Source organism: Microtus oregoni, unplaced genomic scaffold (assembly GCF_018167655.1).
Source record: "Microtus oregoni isolate MIOR12 unplaced genomic scaffold, Mior012 000014F_ref0000157, whole genome shotgun sequence".
NCBI classification, from domain to species: domain Eukaryota; kingdom Metazoa; phylum Chordata; class Mammalia; order Rodentia; family Cricetidae; genus Microtus; species Microtus oregoni.
In genome coordinates this window covers 1,853,669-1,869,822 of record NW_024543073.1, presented here as the reverse complement: position 1 = coordinate 1,869,822, position 16,154 = coordinate 1,853,669, and the positions used below count along the sequence as shown (strand labels likewise).

The 16,154-nt window shown below is 40.8% G+C and overlaps 1 protein-coding gene across 1 annotated transcript in view; it reads right to left on the bottom strand.

Moving 5' to 3' along the window:
* Itga2 (integrin subunit alpha 2) overlaps positions 1–16,154 on the bottom strand; it is a 100,018-nt gene that overhangs the window by 49,065 nt on the left and 34,799 nt on the right. The window contains exons 3-7 of the mRNA XM_041663744.1: positions 11,305–11,414; positions 7,533–7,624; positions 4,230–4,344; positions 3,959–4,086; positions 697–845 (exon numbers count right to left, since the gene is read on the bottom strand). Of these exons, the coding sequence (XP_041519678.1) occupies positions 697–845; positions 3,959–4,086; positions 4,230–4,344; positions 7,533–7,624; positions 11,305–11,414 (594 nt within the window). The remainder of the gene's footprint in view (positions 1–696; positions 846–3,958; positions 4,087–4,229; positions 4,345–7,532; positions 7,625–11,304; positions 11,415–16,154) is intronic.

The following is a 16,154-nucleotide window of genomic DNA, read 5'->3' as shown; positions in this document are numbered from 1 at the left end:
ATTAGCTTAATTTGAAGTTAATGCTAACAAACAGTGATAGACTGTCATAAACAGAGTCGCTCGTTCATTTCCCAGCTGCCCAGACCTGAATAATCACACAGAAACTATATTAATTACAACACTGTTTGACTGATAACTTAGGTGTATTTTTAGCTAGCTCTTATACCTGAATAATCACACAGATACTATATTAATTACAACGCTGTTTGATTGATGACTCTTATATCTTGAATTAACCCATTTCTATTAATCTATGTATTGCCATGGGGCTTCGGCCTACTGGTAAAGTTCCAACATGGTGTCTCCCTGACTCTGCCTACTCTCTCTCTGTCTCTTCCAGCCTGGCTATATATTCTGCCCTGACATAGGCAAGAGCAGCTTTATTCATTAACTAATAAAAGCAACACATATACAGAAGGACTTCCCACATCAGATTGTTTCATTTCACACTATCTTAATCTAAGACCTTTGCAGTTTAAGTCATTTATGAAAAATCATATAAAACAACTTCATATGTCTGGCCATGCCAGGACCATGGTGTGTAACGCCATTTCCTCTGTTTCATGTCAAGGTACACATGCCACAGAAAGGCTTGTTTCTGCCCTTGTTACTTCTTCCCTGCCTCTCCCATTCCTTCTTCTTGTCTTTAGCACTTTTATGTTGTCAAAGTGTAGACCCAATAGCATCAAAACTTACCTTGCAAATTCAATTGCTTTGAAGGTATTTGTGAGGTCCCCACCAAATTGGCGAGTTTCCGATGTGGTTTTGACCATTTCCTCTTTGGTTTTGTGACGGTTCAAGTTAAATACAACTCTTGGTTCATTGGCATATTGAATTAACGCCACCTTTCAAAGAGAAGTTTATTAATTATCATTAATTTACACATAACTTCTATTTAGCCAATATAATGAGAAAGGCGAAGTTAGATGTGAAGCCTGAAAGCTTAAAGGAACCAATTTCAGTTCTGTTCTTGAAAAGTATTCTTTCTGTGGAATCATCTCTAGGAGAGGTCTTCAGTATATAACAAGAGCGTGATTGCCAACAAGATGACCTGTTACAACACACATTTTTGGTTCAGAAATAGCTGTAAAATACCTGAAAGCAAGTCTTTAATATTTTTAATGCAAAAGAATATTAGGCTTAGCTTTTTGACACAATGATTAAAATATATACAAAAAAGTAGACTTCCTAATTATCAGTGGCTACTAGTTTGAAAACAGGTAAAAACAGTCATAGAGGGAGGATATGGCATTAGTTTGGAGGAGTTATGCAACAGAGTCAGAGTTGAAGAAAGAAGACTCACATATTTCTAAGCTATGTATTCAGTTTAATGGACAGTTAGATTTCCCCTGTTGTGGGCTTGAGCATTGTTGGAGCAAGGGTGTTAGATGTGCATGTGGTGCAGGAAACCTCTGGCCTGCAGAGAGGACACAGCATTGGAAAGAACTTTATTTGAGAGAGTAAACCAAAAGATAAACTTTTGAACAAGGTATCGGGGGACAGTGTCTAATCCTTTAGATCAAGCAACTTACATCTTTCTATCACTATGCCTATTTCCAAGCATGAAAAGAATTCTCCCAGCCCAGGAGATGGGATTGTGTGAGCAGGAAATAGGGATGAGCAGTAAGAGGCTTTTCTGAAAGACCCAAGAGTCTCTGAGGTCAGGCTATAAAGGAGGTGGAAGATCAGCCCTCGACAGCTGAGTTCATAGCTTTGCCTGGGGGGCAGTACGGCGGCCACTGGTAAGGCATGAGAAACACGGTGATCATCCTGTCCCTCTTCCTTTAATATACGATGTGCAACTGACTCAAAACTAACTGAATACGATTCCTACAAAAACAGCCATAGACTAGAGTGCAGAGAGAGTAGGGTTTAAAGGTAAGGTGTGTATTAAATACGGGCCATAAGAAGAGAGACTGAACTCAGCTTCCCCTAGAGAGGAGACAACGGATTGAGGTAGAAAGACACAGAAGAAAGTCATGAAGACTGGAAACTATTAAATCAGCTCGGACAGGGATGGTAACCGATTCAGAGACAGAAAAGAAACAGACAAATGGAAAAAGTTTCTTCTTAAGGAGGTTGAAAAGTGTTGTTCTCCAGGAACCAATGTGATATGTAGTCTTCATTAATAGAAGTTTATAGCAAAAATCCACAGTGGAATTTCCATGGTCTTGAAAGGCAGTTTGCCCACTACCCTGGTATATAAAATCAACATCAAAATTATATATATTTGGTTTTGTGAGACAGGGTTTCTCTATGTAATAGCCCTGGCTATCCTAGAACTCGCTTTATAGACTAGACTAACCTCAAACTCACAGAGATCCACTTGCCTGTGTCTCCAGAGTGCTGGGATTAAAGGCGTGGCCCACCACCGCCTGATAATTTTATAATATTTTAGAAAACTAGAAAAGTAAACTTTCAGTGAAGATAACTACAAAGAATAGGGAAAACTATTCTGACAGTTGTTCCCAGGTGTGAGGTGTTCTCTTGTCAGATGGCAGCTGGGAATCAGTGAACTACACCCTGGGGATACTGCTGCTCCAGTCAGAAGGACCTATTTGTGGTAGATCCAATCAGAAAATGGAGAAAGAAACAAGGAGCATGGTGAAAAAAACCCCCACAAAATATCCAGAAACTGACCCTTATATCTCTCTCTTGCCTACTTTCATCTTCCCTTCAGGGTCTTGCTATACTTTTCAGGCCAGACAAAGAATCCTTGTCTCCAGAGATGTTCCTGCCTTATCTACTGAGTAGCTTGGAATACATGCTACTTAGTCTTTGGGGGAATCATGAAACATGTATGCCTGTGTTTTGAGTGCCTAAATCAAAAAGATTGCATGGGACTGACTTAGACACTCTGCATATATGTTGCAGTTGTGTAGCGTGGTCCTCTTGTGGGACTCCTAACAGTGGGAGCAGGGACTGTCTTTGACTCTTTTAGAAGCTTTTGGGACCCTCCTTCTCATATTGGGTCTCCTTGCCCAGCCTTAATGCATGGGGAAGTGCTTAGTCTTATTGAAACTTGTTATGCCATGTATTGTTGCTACTCATGGGAGACCTGACCCTTCCTGAACACTAAAGAAAAAGAGTGGATGGGGGATGTGAATAGCGAGGGGCAGAGGAGGAACTGGGAGGAAAGGAAGGAGGGGAAACTGTGGCAGAGATGTAAAATTAACTAATGAAAACATAAAAACAAACAAAAAGAAGATAAAATTACTTTTGAGACTTTTGAAAATACAGAAAATGATTTCAAATTATTGATAATACTTTTTCTTATGTAAAATACAACTGAGATAATACTGGATTATATACAAAAGGCTATAGATCAGAATCATGCCTACTGAGTTATTTTTCAATTTCACAGAAATCATAATTCTTTTACAAGAAAGTATAAACAAATAGAATTGACTATTGACCATAATTGATATAGGGAAAATAGGTATCTAATTTTAAAATATATTATTTACTGCCTTTTATTTTTGAGTATATGTGCATGCTTACGTGTATTTATGTGCACTATGTGTGTACAGGTGCCTATAGAGGCCAGAGGACTTTGGGTCACCTGGGACAGGAGGTGTAGCCTGGGAGCTGAACCTGGGTCCTCTGCAAGAACAGTAGGTGTTCTTAACCACTAAGCCACATTTCTATTCCTGTAAATGTCTTATTAATAAACTCATGGGTTAAAGAATTAAAATAAGCAGCTCTTAAAAGAGTCTTAAATGCTACACACTATTCTTTTGATGTCGGTGTCAAAAATAAAACTAAAATCCACAACACTGAACAAAGCCATAAGCCAAATACTGACCTTCGAACTATATGTTTCAATTAATTTCCCAGGTCAACATTAAGTGCATTAAAAATAAATATCTGACAAATAAAACTTTTAAAGACTTCACGTCTAACACTCTTTTCCCCAAAGGAGAGCCATGGGCTCAGTTTTGATTTTTGATGTCCTTACCTGTGTCTTTTTGGGACCTATATCCAGGCCTTGTACAAATTTTTCCAAAAAATTCTTTACCGCCTCCCAGGGATAAATACTGTTTGATTCATCACACACGACTACAACATCGACGAAGGAAGGGCAAGCTACACAGCGGAAGATGAAAAAGGTAAGTCAGACTTCTCAACCATGGAAACCTCAGACTTACAGGAAGGTTGGGTTGGCCTTGGTCCCCCTCCCCCTTTAATTGTAAGGCATTGCTCAGACCTCCTTCACAATTCTATCTTACCCTGAACTGCAGGTGAAAAGCTGGTCAAGGACTGAAAGTCCGGACTGATATCAGAACAAATTCCAGTTGCATAATACTGATTTCCACACTGATGTGCCCACAGGGGACCACAGGTCTTCAAAGAAAGGAGAAAATAATATATATAATAAAATAATATACCTCTCCTTTTATAGAATGAAGACACCATATCCATTCTTTCCCAAGATACTAACACACACACACACACACACACACACACACACACACACACACACGTATACATATGAAGGCCAGAAGCTGGTGGGTTCTGGGAATTGAACCTTCCTCTGGAAGGGTAGCCAGTGATCTTAATCACTGAGCCATCTCTCCAGCACCTGATTTGCTAACTGTCAAAACTAGCAAGTCAAAAATGCTTTGGAAGGACTGGCGAGATAGTTCAGGGGTTAAGAACACTGGCTGCTTTTCCAGAGGACCCAGATTGAGCTCCCATTCTCCACATGGCAACTAACAACCTTTAATTCCCATCCCCGGATATCTAACACCTTCCTGTGGTTTCCATAGGCACTGGCTTGCACCTGGTATGCAGACATATATTCAGGCCCATAGTCATGTGGTTGAAATAAAAATAAACTCTTAAAAATCTTAAAATGCTTTGGAGTGACCATCCTCTTGGAAGGCTGTAAAGATGAGGAGAAAGCAATAGATGTTCTGTCTCATGGTGGCCTTCAGGAAAAGAGATGGGGCCCTCAGGGGTAGCTGTGAGTGATGGGGTCTCCCACCAAACTACTTCTAGAAAAGTTCCATAAGAAAACAGAATGCCAAGCTGGCTTTTTGTCTTTCAGGTATGTGGGTCTCATGTGGCTCATTTATAAAAGGAAGATAATTACGTCTCTTTCCTTGTAAAGATTGTAAAGCTTGAATATTCCATAGTCCATCAACATGGAATACTCAAAACAAAGTCATAGAAAAAGCAATTGATACATTAGCACCTTGTTGTGGTTGTTTGAGCACTGGGTCTCCTCCTGTCCCATTCATCTAGGACTTCTCTATAGGAAGCAAAACCCCAACTGCCTATGAGGACAGGCAGGGGTCCTCAAGAGTGCCTGAGCTGTGTATGGACATTATGGCAAGCAAACAAACACTTCTTCCATTCAGGGGCAGGCCACTGTGTCCCTGCTCACCTGCTATTTTAAAACCCCACTCGTTTTCTTTCTGAGACTTTGAAGGAAAATTTTGAGTTTAAAAAAAAAAACTCTCTTGTAAAGCATATGAACACACTGAACAACACAAATGAGGTGATGAACAGCTACCCTTTAACTTTGCTATAAACTATTTCTTTACTTTGAACAGCAAGGCCCCTCACTGGCTGGTGCTTATCTCCACGCTCAAAGCCCACAATCCTAACTCCTACTATTTCATAAACACAGCACCAATTCTCTCTCTCTCCTTTCCAACAGCCCTTAGGAGGATGCTGAGAACTGCGGGTTAAATCATGATTAAAGCACACAGGAGACGTTAGACTCTCTAACATTCAATTTTCTATATAAAAAGAAGAACCGTGGGGGAGAGAGGTCAAGTCTAAAGATACTAAAAATTACCTAAGGAATTCCCATTATATAAAGTCGTGACCCATGCGTAGAGCATTGAACTTATTATGGCCAGACCAATTATTAAAACTGAATAGAAAAGTGCGGACTTACAGGAAGCAACTGGAAAAACAAGGGGATTTATTTGACCCAGTTTAACTGTTAGTGGCGGAACCCTCGCAGCTGTGCTCATATTTCATGCCTAGTGAGCAAGCATGGCTTTCCTCCCATTAGACTGGAAGACTTGGCCAATTAGGAAAAAGTCATTGCACCTGGCTAGTACACACACACACACACACACACACACACACACACACACATACACACACACACACATACACACGCACATGCACACGCACACACACATGCACACACGCACACACGCACATGCACAAAGTAGATGACAATCATCCATGCCCATGTCTATATCCTCAGTCTTTTTTATCACCTTGGCAGATGATTTATGATGTATGTGAGAATAGACATTCTTTTTCATAAGCAATGGAAACAGAATTAAGAAGGTGAAGTTAGAATATGCCAGCCGTTACTGCCAAAACATTCTTGTTTTAAGCCCAGAACTTAAGAAGGTTCAGAAATATGTGATGATTGTCAGTCTTTTCCACATAATTCTTAAGAGCGGCTCAAGACTCTGACCTTTTAAATGTGTAAAGAAACTCAGGTCTCTTCCTCCTTCCAGCCCCTGTACAGTGACTATGAATTCCCTTGTAGTTTTTTAAAACTTTGTTTCATCTAGAATTAAGCATTAAAACTTTAAAAGTACACCTACAATCCATACTTCTCGAGATATTCTTCTGACTTATCCAACCATCAAAATAAACAAAAACCATGAAGTCAGCTCTATTATAAAGATCTTAGAATACAGCAAAGCACGAAGACATCTTGCAATAGCCATTTATACACTGATTTGCCAATATGATAGCCAATATTTAATTTATTTAGTGGTAATAAGCTTTTCTGAATGTAAATATTTGTTATTCTAAATGAAATGACAATATTGGCTACATTTTTTAAAACAAGATTTTTTTCATAAAACAAGATTTTAGGTGAGCATGTCAATAGCCAGACAACCTAGACTTTTGAAGACAATTTTTCAGAGCTGTCTAATTAGACTATTTTTTTTATGAGTCAGAGGAAATTTCAAATACAGTTTAATTTTTGTCTTTCAACTTTTGGGGGGTATGTGATTTTTTTCACTATTTGTATAGTCAAATATTTTCAGCAATTTCCTATATTAAATCGAAGCTCAGAAATTCCGTTTTCCTTCAGAAACCTTCCCTTCCTAGCACATTAGGAGATACATGCGAGGACAAGCAGATACACGACAGGAGAGACAGCGCCTTCCTTTTCATAGGATCGGAGTAGCCAGACCTTACGGCAGCGATTGAAGGCAATCGCACTCCTTGGCTTTGAACCCTGTCTACTGATGGAAGATGCCTGTGACTTTGATGGCATCCACACCTGCCCACACACCTCCCAGGGCAAAGGCCTTGTTCTTCACCTTCTCATGGCATTCCAAACATCCTATCATTTGCTCACTAATCAAGAAGGCTCCGCATCAACCCTGTTATGTTTCCTTGGTTAGCCAAGTAGCATAGTTGATCCAAAAGCAAACTTCGATGTTTAAATCTCCAGAATGCATTTGCTAAGAGGGAAGACAGGATGACACTGACCACACATTCTCTCCAGAGGAAGGAGGAGCTGAGAGGAGAACACTCACTAGAAAGCCACCGGTCCTCGAATTTCTGGTGAGGGTCAAACCCAGGCTCATGTTGGTTTTGATCTCCGTAACATTTGAGATGCTGGTTAAACCTTTCGGAGAGAAAGAGATGGTCTGAAGTATTAAATATATACCCTTCACGTAAGGCTGTAATAAAACAAACAGGCAGATTCATGCTTTTCCATACGTTTAAGTGTAGTATAACATATCCGGAAACAAGCATTGTATAATGAAGAGTGGGAACGTGGTGTCTTCAGCCACTCCCAGCTCTCCTGTGTGAGGGACCATTAGGCAGCTGCACAGCCAGGGCATTTAAATATGTGTTTCAGAAAGGACAATGTTCCCATCAAACAAAAAGCACAGTGAGGGCACCACCATCCATTTCTGCTTGTCACCTTGCCTTGCCTTTCTTTTCTTTTCTTCTTTTTTTAATCAGGATTGTTTAAAATACTCTTAGTGAACACCATTTGACAGATTCTGGCTTGAATCAGTAGTAGAATTTCAAAAAGAAACCATGGGGCCAGCCAGGTAAAACAAGAAATGAATCTGTCCCTCCAAGCCATGGCACCAACCACTACCTGGCTATTTCCTGAGCCTTGAAATTCCAGTTTTCAGTAATATGATTTCTTGGTGTTCTCTAGTTCCAGGCAAGCCATCGCCACTGCTGTCATTAATCCTCAGCTGGGTTCCTTCCCCCATTTCCCGGGGCGACTGCTCTAAGACTTCCCTCTTCTGAAGCCTTAAATTCCACACTCGCTCAGCCAGTCTCTCACCAAGACCACTAGAACACTGTGGTATGAATCACATGCTCCAGCGACCTTGGCTCCTCAGCACTGACGAGGGTCACCAGGAGGCCTCCTCCCTGCCTCCTTTCTTTCTGTCTTAGAGGAGGAAGAACTCTTAGACACATTCTCCCAGGCGCTGGTGACGTGTCTCTAGTTAGATAAATACTGCACTCTCGTTGGCCAATACCCACCTCATTGGTGGCACCCCTCACACTCTGGCTTTTTCTGGAAAGAGTTCTTAATCTTGTTACCCCAGAGAGCTGTCTTGCTACCACTTCCATATCGCCTAAATTCTAGAAATGGGGGATGACTATTGATCCTTGTACTTATTTCTTTATAAATTATTTTTTTCCTAACTTCACAGTCCCACTGGATTTATAACTACATTAGTTACGTATGCTTCCATAGAGTAAGAATTTCTTTGGTAGAGAAAGAAAACAATGAAACTCCTAAGCATGTGCCCTTATTTTTAAATGCATTTTATGTAAACATGTTGTTAATAAGGCAATGTGCCAGTATGTGTTAGCTTAAAATGAACTATGTGTATGTGTGTCTTCTTAACTCCTGTGTTTTGTACAAAATATTCTATGATTGTTTTGCTGAATATCCAGCTACCCATCAACACTGTTGTTTTTTCCTGGACCACCTAACTAGTATAATTGACCCAAAATGCAAACCCCGATGTTTAAATCTCTAGGTTTTATTTCAAAATAGGGATGGTGGGAAGACACTAACCACGGATTCTCTCCAGAGGCATGAGAATCTAGAAATCCTAGAAAGCCACCACCTAAATGCTCAAAAGTTAAAAAAACACAATTGAGGCAATACAGTAACATTGCTGGTGTTTGCTTTTTTTTCTTGGTGCTGTGTTTCCTGTAATATGGGGAACTGAACACAAACTCTCAGGTATTCTTGGATTCACCCTTCAGCTATACACCCCATTGTTATAGAAATTTTTTTAAATATTAATTCCATACATGGTGACTATTTAGAGCTCTATCACCCACATCCCTTTTACATAAACGAAAATGTTAACTGGGGCTTCACACTTCAACCTCTGTACCATCGCTCTGACATCACTGACCACATGGCTCACTGAAAATGTGCTCATTTAGAACCTGCTGTGGGGCGGAAATCATGTGACAAATGTGTCACCTAGAGATATGTAAGGGACACTCCTGCTCCTTTTTCTAACGTGTGTGTGTGTGTGTGTGTGTGTGTGTGTGTGTGTGTGTGTGTGTGTGCACTTGGAAGCCAGAGAACAGATGCGGACAGATCCTCAGGCATCATTTATTTTTCTTTCTAGACAGGGTCTACTACTGAATCACTTACCTAGCTGGCAATACTGACTGACCACTGAGCTTAGGAGGCCCAGCTGCCTCCAACTTCCCATTGCTATTGTCGCAAGTCTAAGTCAGCATGCCTGACTTTTTTACCCAAGTGTGTGCTGCCGAGGCTGACTGTCTTAATTTTTTTTTAACTTTTATTCTTCTCTCACAGTTACATACCAACTTTCCTCCACTCCTCCCAGTCCTTCCCCCCAGATCAACTCCTCCTGTTTCCCTTCACACATGCAAAAAAAAAAAAAAAAAAAAAAAAAGAGAGCAGGTCTCCCAGAGGTATCCATCCAAAACAGCCTAAAACGATACAATAAGACTGGGCACAGACCCTCTAATCACAGCTAGATGTGGCAACCCAGTGTTAGGAAAAGCATCCCAAGTGCAGGTAAAAGAGTCAGAGATACCCTCCCACTCCCATGCTGGGAGTCCCACAAGTACAGCATAAGGTATATGCAGAGGATAAAGCTCAGACCCATGTAGGCTCCATGATTGACACTTCAGTGTCTGTGAGCCCCTATGAGCCCTGCTTAATTGATTCTATGGACCTTGTGTTCATGGTATTCTCGACCCCTCAGACTCTTAAAATCCTTTCTCTCTCTCTTCCTCAGGGTTCCCTTGACTCTGCCAAGTGTTTGGCTGTGGGTCTCTACCATCTGCTCCCATTGGTTGCTGCTCCAACTCTCTGCTGACAACCGGGCTAGGAACTGATCTATGAATATGGCAGAACATCATTAGGGATCATTCCATTGACTTTTTCTTTTCTCCAGTCATGCTTGGTTTTATCTTGTGTCTCTGCGCTGTCCTGCATCTGGTTCCTGGTCATGCAGGCAGCACAGGGCTGAGCATTTTAATGTGACTTTTGGGAGTCGAACTCAAGTATTTGTGTTTGCAATGCAAGCACTTTACTGACTGAGCCACCTCCCCAGCCATGTTTCTAATTCTTTGCAACTGTCATTGAAATCATTCTGAGTTTTCTAACAATGCTCTTTCTCAACGCATGCCTTGGTTTTTAAGGAGGACTCGGGCTCAGCAATGTTTGTATCCTCATGGCTTTGCTGAGGTGTTAACCTAAGAGTTGAAGGTTCTTTTACTTCCTTCAGGAAATACTGTGTGGGATATTACTCATTCAGCTTTCTAGTCCCAAATCTTTATTATATATTCCTCATTGTAATAGAATACATCTGTAATGTAGGTGAATAAAACAGCAAATAATTTTAAGTTATGTATTTTAGCTAGAATGTAATTATTCAGTAAACCTGAAATACATAGCATTTCTTGGAACCTTCAATACCAAGCCCAGAACTATTGTTTTTGTACATAATGGCTTTCTCTGGAAAGAGGAGGTAGAGAAATACTGATAGTCTCAGACTTCTGGCCTTAATATAAAAGATAAAAGTGGAGAAATCAGTCCATGATCTAAGACAAATGGCCCAGGAGGCAGAACATTACCTGTGAAGATTATTAAACCAGGTCTTCAAAGCCATTTAAAAATGTGGATATGAACTTATATCCATATGAGTAAATAAAAGCATAAAGCTATCTACATTTCTTTAAGCCAAGATTGGGATCTTGTTGTCATTTTTGTCTGTGTTTCTGACAAATGAGACTTGCTATTTGTAAATAAGCGCATTGCTAAGAACAACTCACTTTGCAGGTTCAGCTTTTCACAAGCGTCCGTGGGGACATCAACAGGACACTTGTACACATCTCCCATTCTGTTCTCAGGAAAGCCACTCCATGGTGAACCAACCAGCAGCCTAGAAACACAATGCTCTCATGAGTCACAATATGGTATGGACAGTTTATTAAAGAGAAAACGGACTACAGGAAAGAAGCATCGCATTTAATTTTAATCTTATAAAAATTCATAGTTCAAACATGTTCATTTACAATTTGACTTGTCTCCTGCCCTCACAGCTCATTAGGACACTTAGTGGATGTCTGTGATATGGCTGCTTCACAAAGCACCCTGAGATGTCCCTCCCCAGCAGCTAGAGAAGCATAGTCTCTAAAATTCATTGTATAGCTCCTACTAAAAGCACATATCAAAAGCAACATTTTAAGACCACGAGACGCACATGTGACTAGATACTACAGTGTGTGCTGGCATAGAGCTGAAGAATGACGTCATATTCATTCATTCCCAAGAATGGCAACTGACATTTCTGGAGTTCTTTCTATGCCTTAAGTTCTGTCACAGGCTGGGCTATTTAGGAAACAGATGCACTATCTGGGTGGCTTTATGGCTACTGCCTTTATAAGGAGGATGCTTAGCAGAAATACTGAGCACATGTATCTCAGAGATCTCCTTAGTGACTGCAATACTGGGTGCATATTTAGAATACAGGATGAGCCTGATATTCACATCCTTCCTTTGGTTAGCTTCGTTTCCCTTCTAGAGACTATGCTTCTCCTGCCCACAGAAATACAGTAGATGTTTATGCTCACACGGTACTGGATAGAAAGAGACCATGTACTGTTTGATCATTTTTCTCCTATGCTTGTGTGTTCATATGTGTGCAGATAGATGTGTGTGTGTGTGTGTGTGTGTGTGTGTGTGTACATGTGCATGTGTATGTATGTGGGGGGGGGGCAGAAGATCACCTGAAACACTATCATCCTCCTATGAGACAGGGTCTTTCATTGGTTAGGAGCTCCTCAGTTAGGCTTCACTGGCTAGCCAGAGAGACCCCAAAGATCCACTTGTCTTTGCCTCTCTACTTATTGGTAACAAGTGAACCACCAACCCTTTACCAACTGCGCTATTGCCCAACCTGATTGGCTTAATCTTCAGAGGCCATAGCATGTTATTTATTGTGTAACATCCAGTTGCTAAGGAAGCACATTTGCTTTACTGTTAGCTGTTTTTTGAAGTTGAGAAGATTATCTATGAAAATCTTCCATTAGCATTCTTTGTTAATAATTTGTCACTATCATTTATATTTGTGCTCCATGCTAAATTGTATATAGTATACATAGAGAAATCTAAGGCAGATTCCTGCCTACTAAATCCAGCATAACCGTTTAATGTACAAAAACAATAAAAGAATTATATGAGATGAAGGATAGGAATTAAGCTCTTCTGTGAAAAAATGTTAAAATGGTCAAAGGATACAAAAAGATGAAGAGTAAAATCACCTTATTCATTGCATAAAATTATTCTCAGAGAACATCTTGAATACATTAATTAAATTAAGTTTTATTAAGGTCACAACTGAAAGATTTTTGTCCTCTCATCAACAGATAATTTAGCACTGCCTATTAAGATGTTACTTGTACTCAACACTGTAATCACATTAGACACACTGGTTAAGACTCTGGAAAAGCTAGAAATCTGAGTGATAGATATAAAGTCACCATATTCATTTTAATGGTGGGGCTGCTGGTGGCATTTGGCATGTAGGTTTGAGTAGATATGGTGTTCTTCATGCCCACTTAGAAGCAGTTAGGAATCTCATTCGTACTGTGAAAACTGTTTCAACAGTGCTCCACTTTCTTCATCTTTAGTCTTTAGTATTCACTTACAGGGGTCTACACAGTGTTCCCCTTATTTTTGCAGACAAACACATCTTAAAGAAGCAGGCAATATGCCCCTGATCTTCTAATCAGCCCTGTCGTATTCTTTGCTTATCCTGCAGTGGAAGAGTCCAGTCTTACGGGACTCAGCTCTGCAGACTAATGTTTCGTCTGCTGCCAGCCTTCATACAGGCAATGCCATCCCACACATGGCAGGTTCTACCCATCAGATTTATTTCCTCTTGGATAAAGCTCCCTCCAGAAAGCCATCTTTGAACTATGAGGACTAGATCTATGAGGTAGATATGAAAGTTGATGAGGGTCGAAGATTCTGTGCTTGCAGGTCTAAATTTTGTTGAACAAATGAATGAAAAATAAGCATTTCAATTATTGATTGGAATAACTGTCTTGGTAAAGGAAAAGTTAATTAATAATGTATAATTATCTTTTAGCCAAAGAACTTATTTTTGTCCACGTAAAGGTGAAATTGAACCAACACACACATACACAATATATATACATATACATGTATATATATATATATTAGCATTATGTATTAAAATATTACTTGTACTCAGTGTTTCAATCACATTAGACACATAGGTTAAGACACATGAAAAGTCAAAGAGAGCCAAAAGGAAGGAAAACCCTGTGGCTGTTCTGCAAGCTATTTCAGATTCAGCTTGTACATTCGACTGTGCATCAAAGTTATAGCCCTAAAAAATTTAATGTTTTAAATTTATCTCGATTTTTGCCTGGCAATCTTGTCTACTTCCCCTACCCAAGAGGATAGCTATATGTTTTTCTTTGGGTTCACCTTCTTATTTAGCTTCTTTAGGATATCCAATTATAGACTCACTGACCTTTATTTAAGGCTAGAAACCAATTATGAGTGAGTACATCCCATGTTCATCTTTTTGGGTCTGGGTTACCTCACTCAGGATAGTATTTTTTATTTCCATCCATTTGCATGCAAAATTTGAGAAGTCATTGTTTTTTTACCGCTGAGTAGTACTCTAATGTGTATATATTCCACACTTTCTTCATCCATTCTTCCATTGAAGGACATCTAGGTTGTTTCCAGGTTCTGGCTATTACAAATAATGCTGCTATGAACATAATTGAACAAATGCCCTTGTCAGATGATCGGGCATCTCTTTTGCATATCACCATAGAACCTTCATCTGGCGATGGATAGAGATAGAGACAGAGACCCACACTGGAGTACTGGACTGAGCTCCCAAAGTCCCAATGAGGAACAGAAGGAGGGAGAAGACGAGCAAGGAAGTCAGGACCAAGAGGGGTGCACCCACCCACGGAGACAGTGGGGCTGATCTATTGGGAGCTCACCAAGGCCAGCTGGACTGTGACTGAAAAAGCAGGGGATAAAACTGGACTCTCTGAATATGGCGGACAATGAGGGCTGCTGAGAAGCCAAGGACAATGGCACTGGGTTTTGATCCTACTTCATGTTCTGGCTGTGTGGGAGCCTAGCCAGATTGGATGTTCACCTTCCTAGACCAGGATGAGGGGGGGGAGGACTTTGGACTTTCCACAGGGCAAGGAACCCTGACTGCTCTTCAGACTTGAGAGGGAGGGGGAGAGGAGTGGGGCGAGAGGGAGAGGAGTGGGGGGACGGGGAGAGGAGTGGGGGGGGGGAGGAGTGGGAGGCTGGGAGGAGGCGGAAATTGTTTTTTTCTCAATAAAACAAAAAGAAAGTTTAAAAAAACAAAAAAAACAAAAAAACAAAAAAAACCAAAAATTTATCTTTGAAATTTTCATACATGTAAACGTGTCTTGATCGTAACCGCTTTCCACTCCCAAGTTAACTCCCTATTCCTCCAGTGCATCTGCTCAACCTCCTTTAAAATCTCCTACTGTGTCCGGTTAGTGCTACACATAAGCACATGGGTGTGTGACCCTTCAGTAAGGTTTTGGCTCTCTCCCAGTAGCCACTACCCTGAAGAAAACACTTTCCCTCCCTGGCAGCCATTAATTGCCCATAGCTCCTCAGCTAAAAGTGGGTTCTCATTTGCCCTTTTCTCATCCACTGTGGAATTCACTGGCTTCATCTTGTACTGATCATGCAGAGATAGCATGCAGCTGTGGGGAGCTGATGTGTGCTCAGTGACTGTGCAAACCCAGAAGCCATCATTTCCCTGCTCAACTCCCCACACACTGACTGCTACATTCTTCTGCCTCCTCCCCATTCTGCATAGTTTCTTGAGTCTTATTAAATGGTGAAGACGTGATACAGATGACCCATGGGAAACTCAGCACTTTGTGTTATTTTATACGTGGCCCCTGGACCAGTTATGAGTTTCAGTGCAGAAAGAAGCTTCGCCGGTCAAGGTTGAAAGCACGGAGGAAAGTGAAAAGGACACCATGGTCATTAATCCTCACAGTCCAATTTGACCGGATCTAGAATCTGATGGAAACACACTCCAGCTGTGTCTGTGATGTCTGTTTCCCAGAAGGCTGAATGGAGAAGGGAAGATCCACACTAAATGTGGGCAGCAGTCATCCATGGCTGGAGGCTTTGATCTAGCTGAAATCCGGCACTGATTGCCCTCTGCTTCTTGAGCAGAGACGAAATGAGACCATCCGCCTCATGCTCCTGTATTCGTGCCTTCCTCGCCATGATGGCTGTTGCCTCAAGGTGTGAGCTGAAATGAACCATAATTCCTTAAAATGCTGTTGCTGGTGTTTAGTCACAGCAACAAGAAGAGTCACCAATGAAGTGCCTAAGACAAGCAGTTACAGAAAGGGGGACTCTGGCCCTTGGTTTTCTGGGAATTCCTGTTAATGTTAGTAAATCTTACAGTATTTTGGAGTGGGTTTAAGGTTTTCCAAAACTTATCTAATTTAATCTGTAAAACGAATCTGAGATTATATTGTTAGCATTTTGCAAATGGAAGTGCTGAGACAGGTGACAAGTCACCCCTTACAAAATTGCTGGTCAGGGTCAACTGTACCCCTTT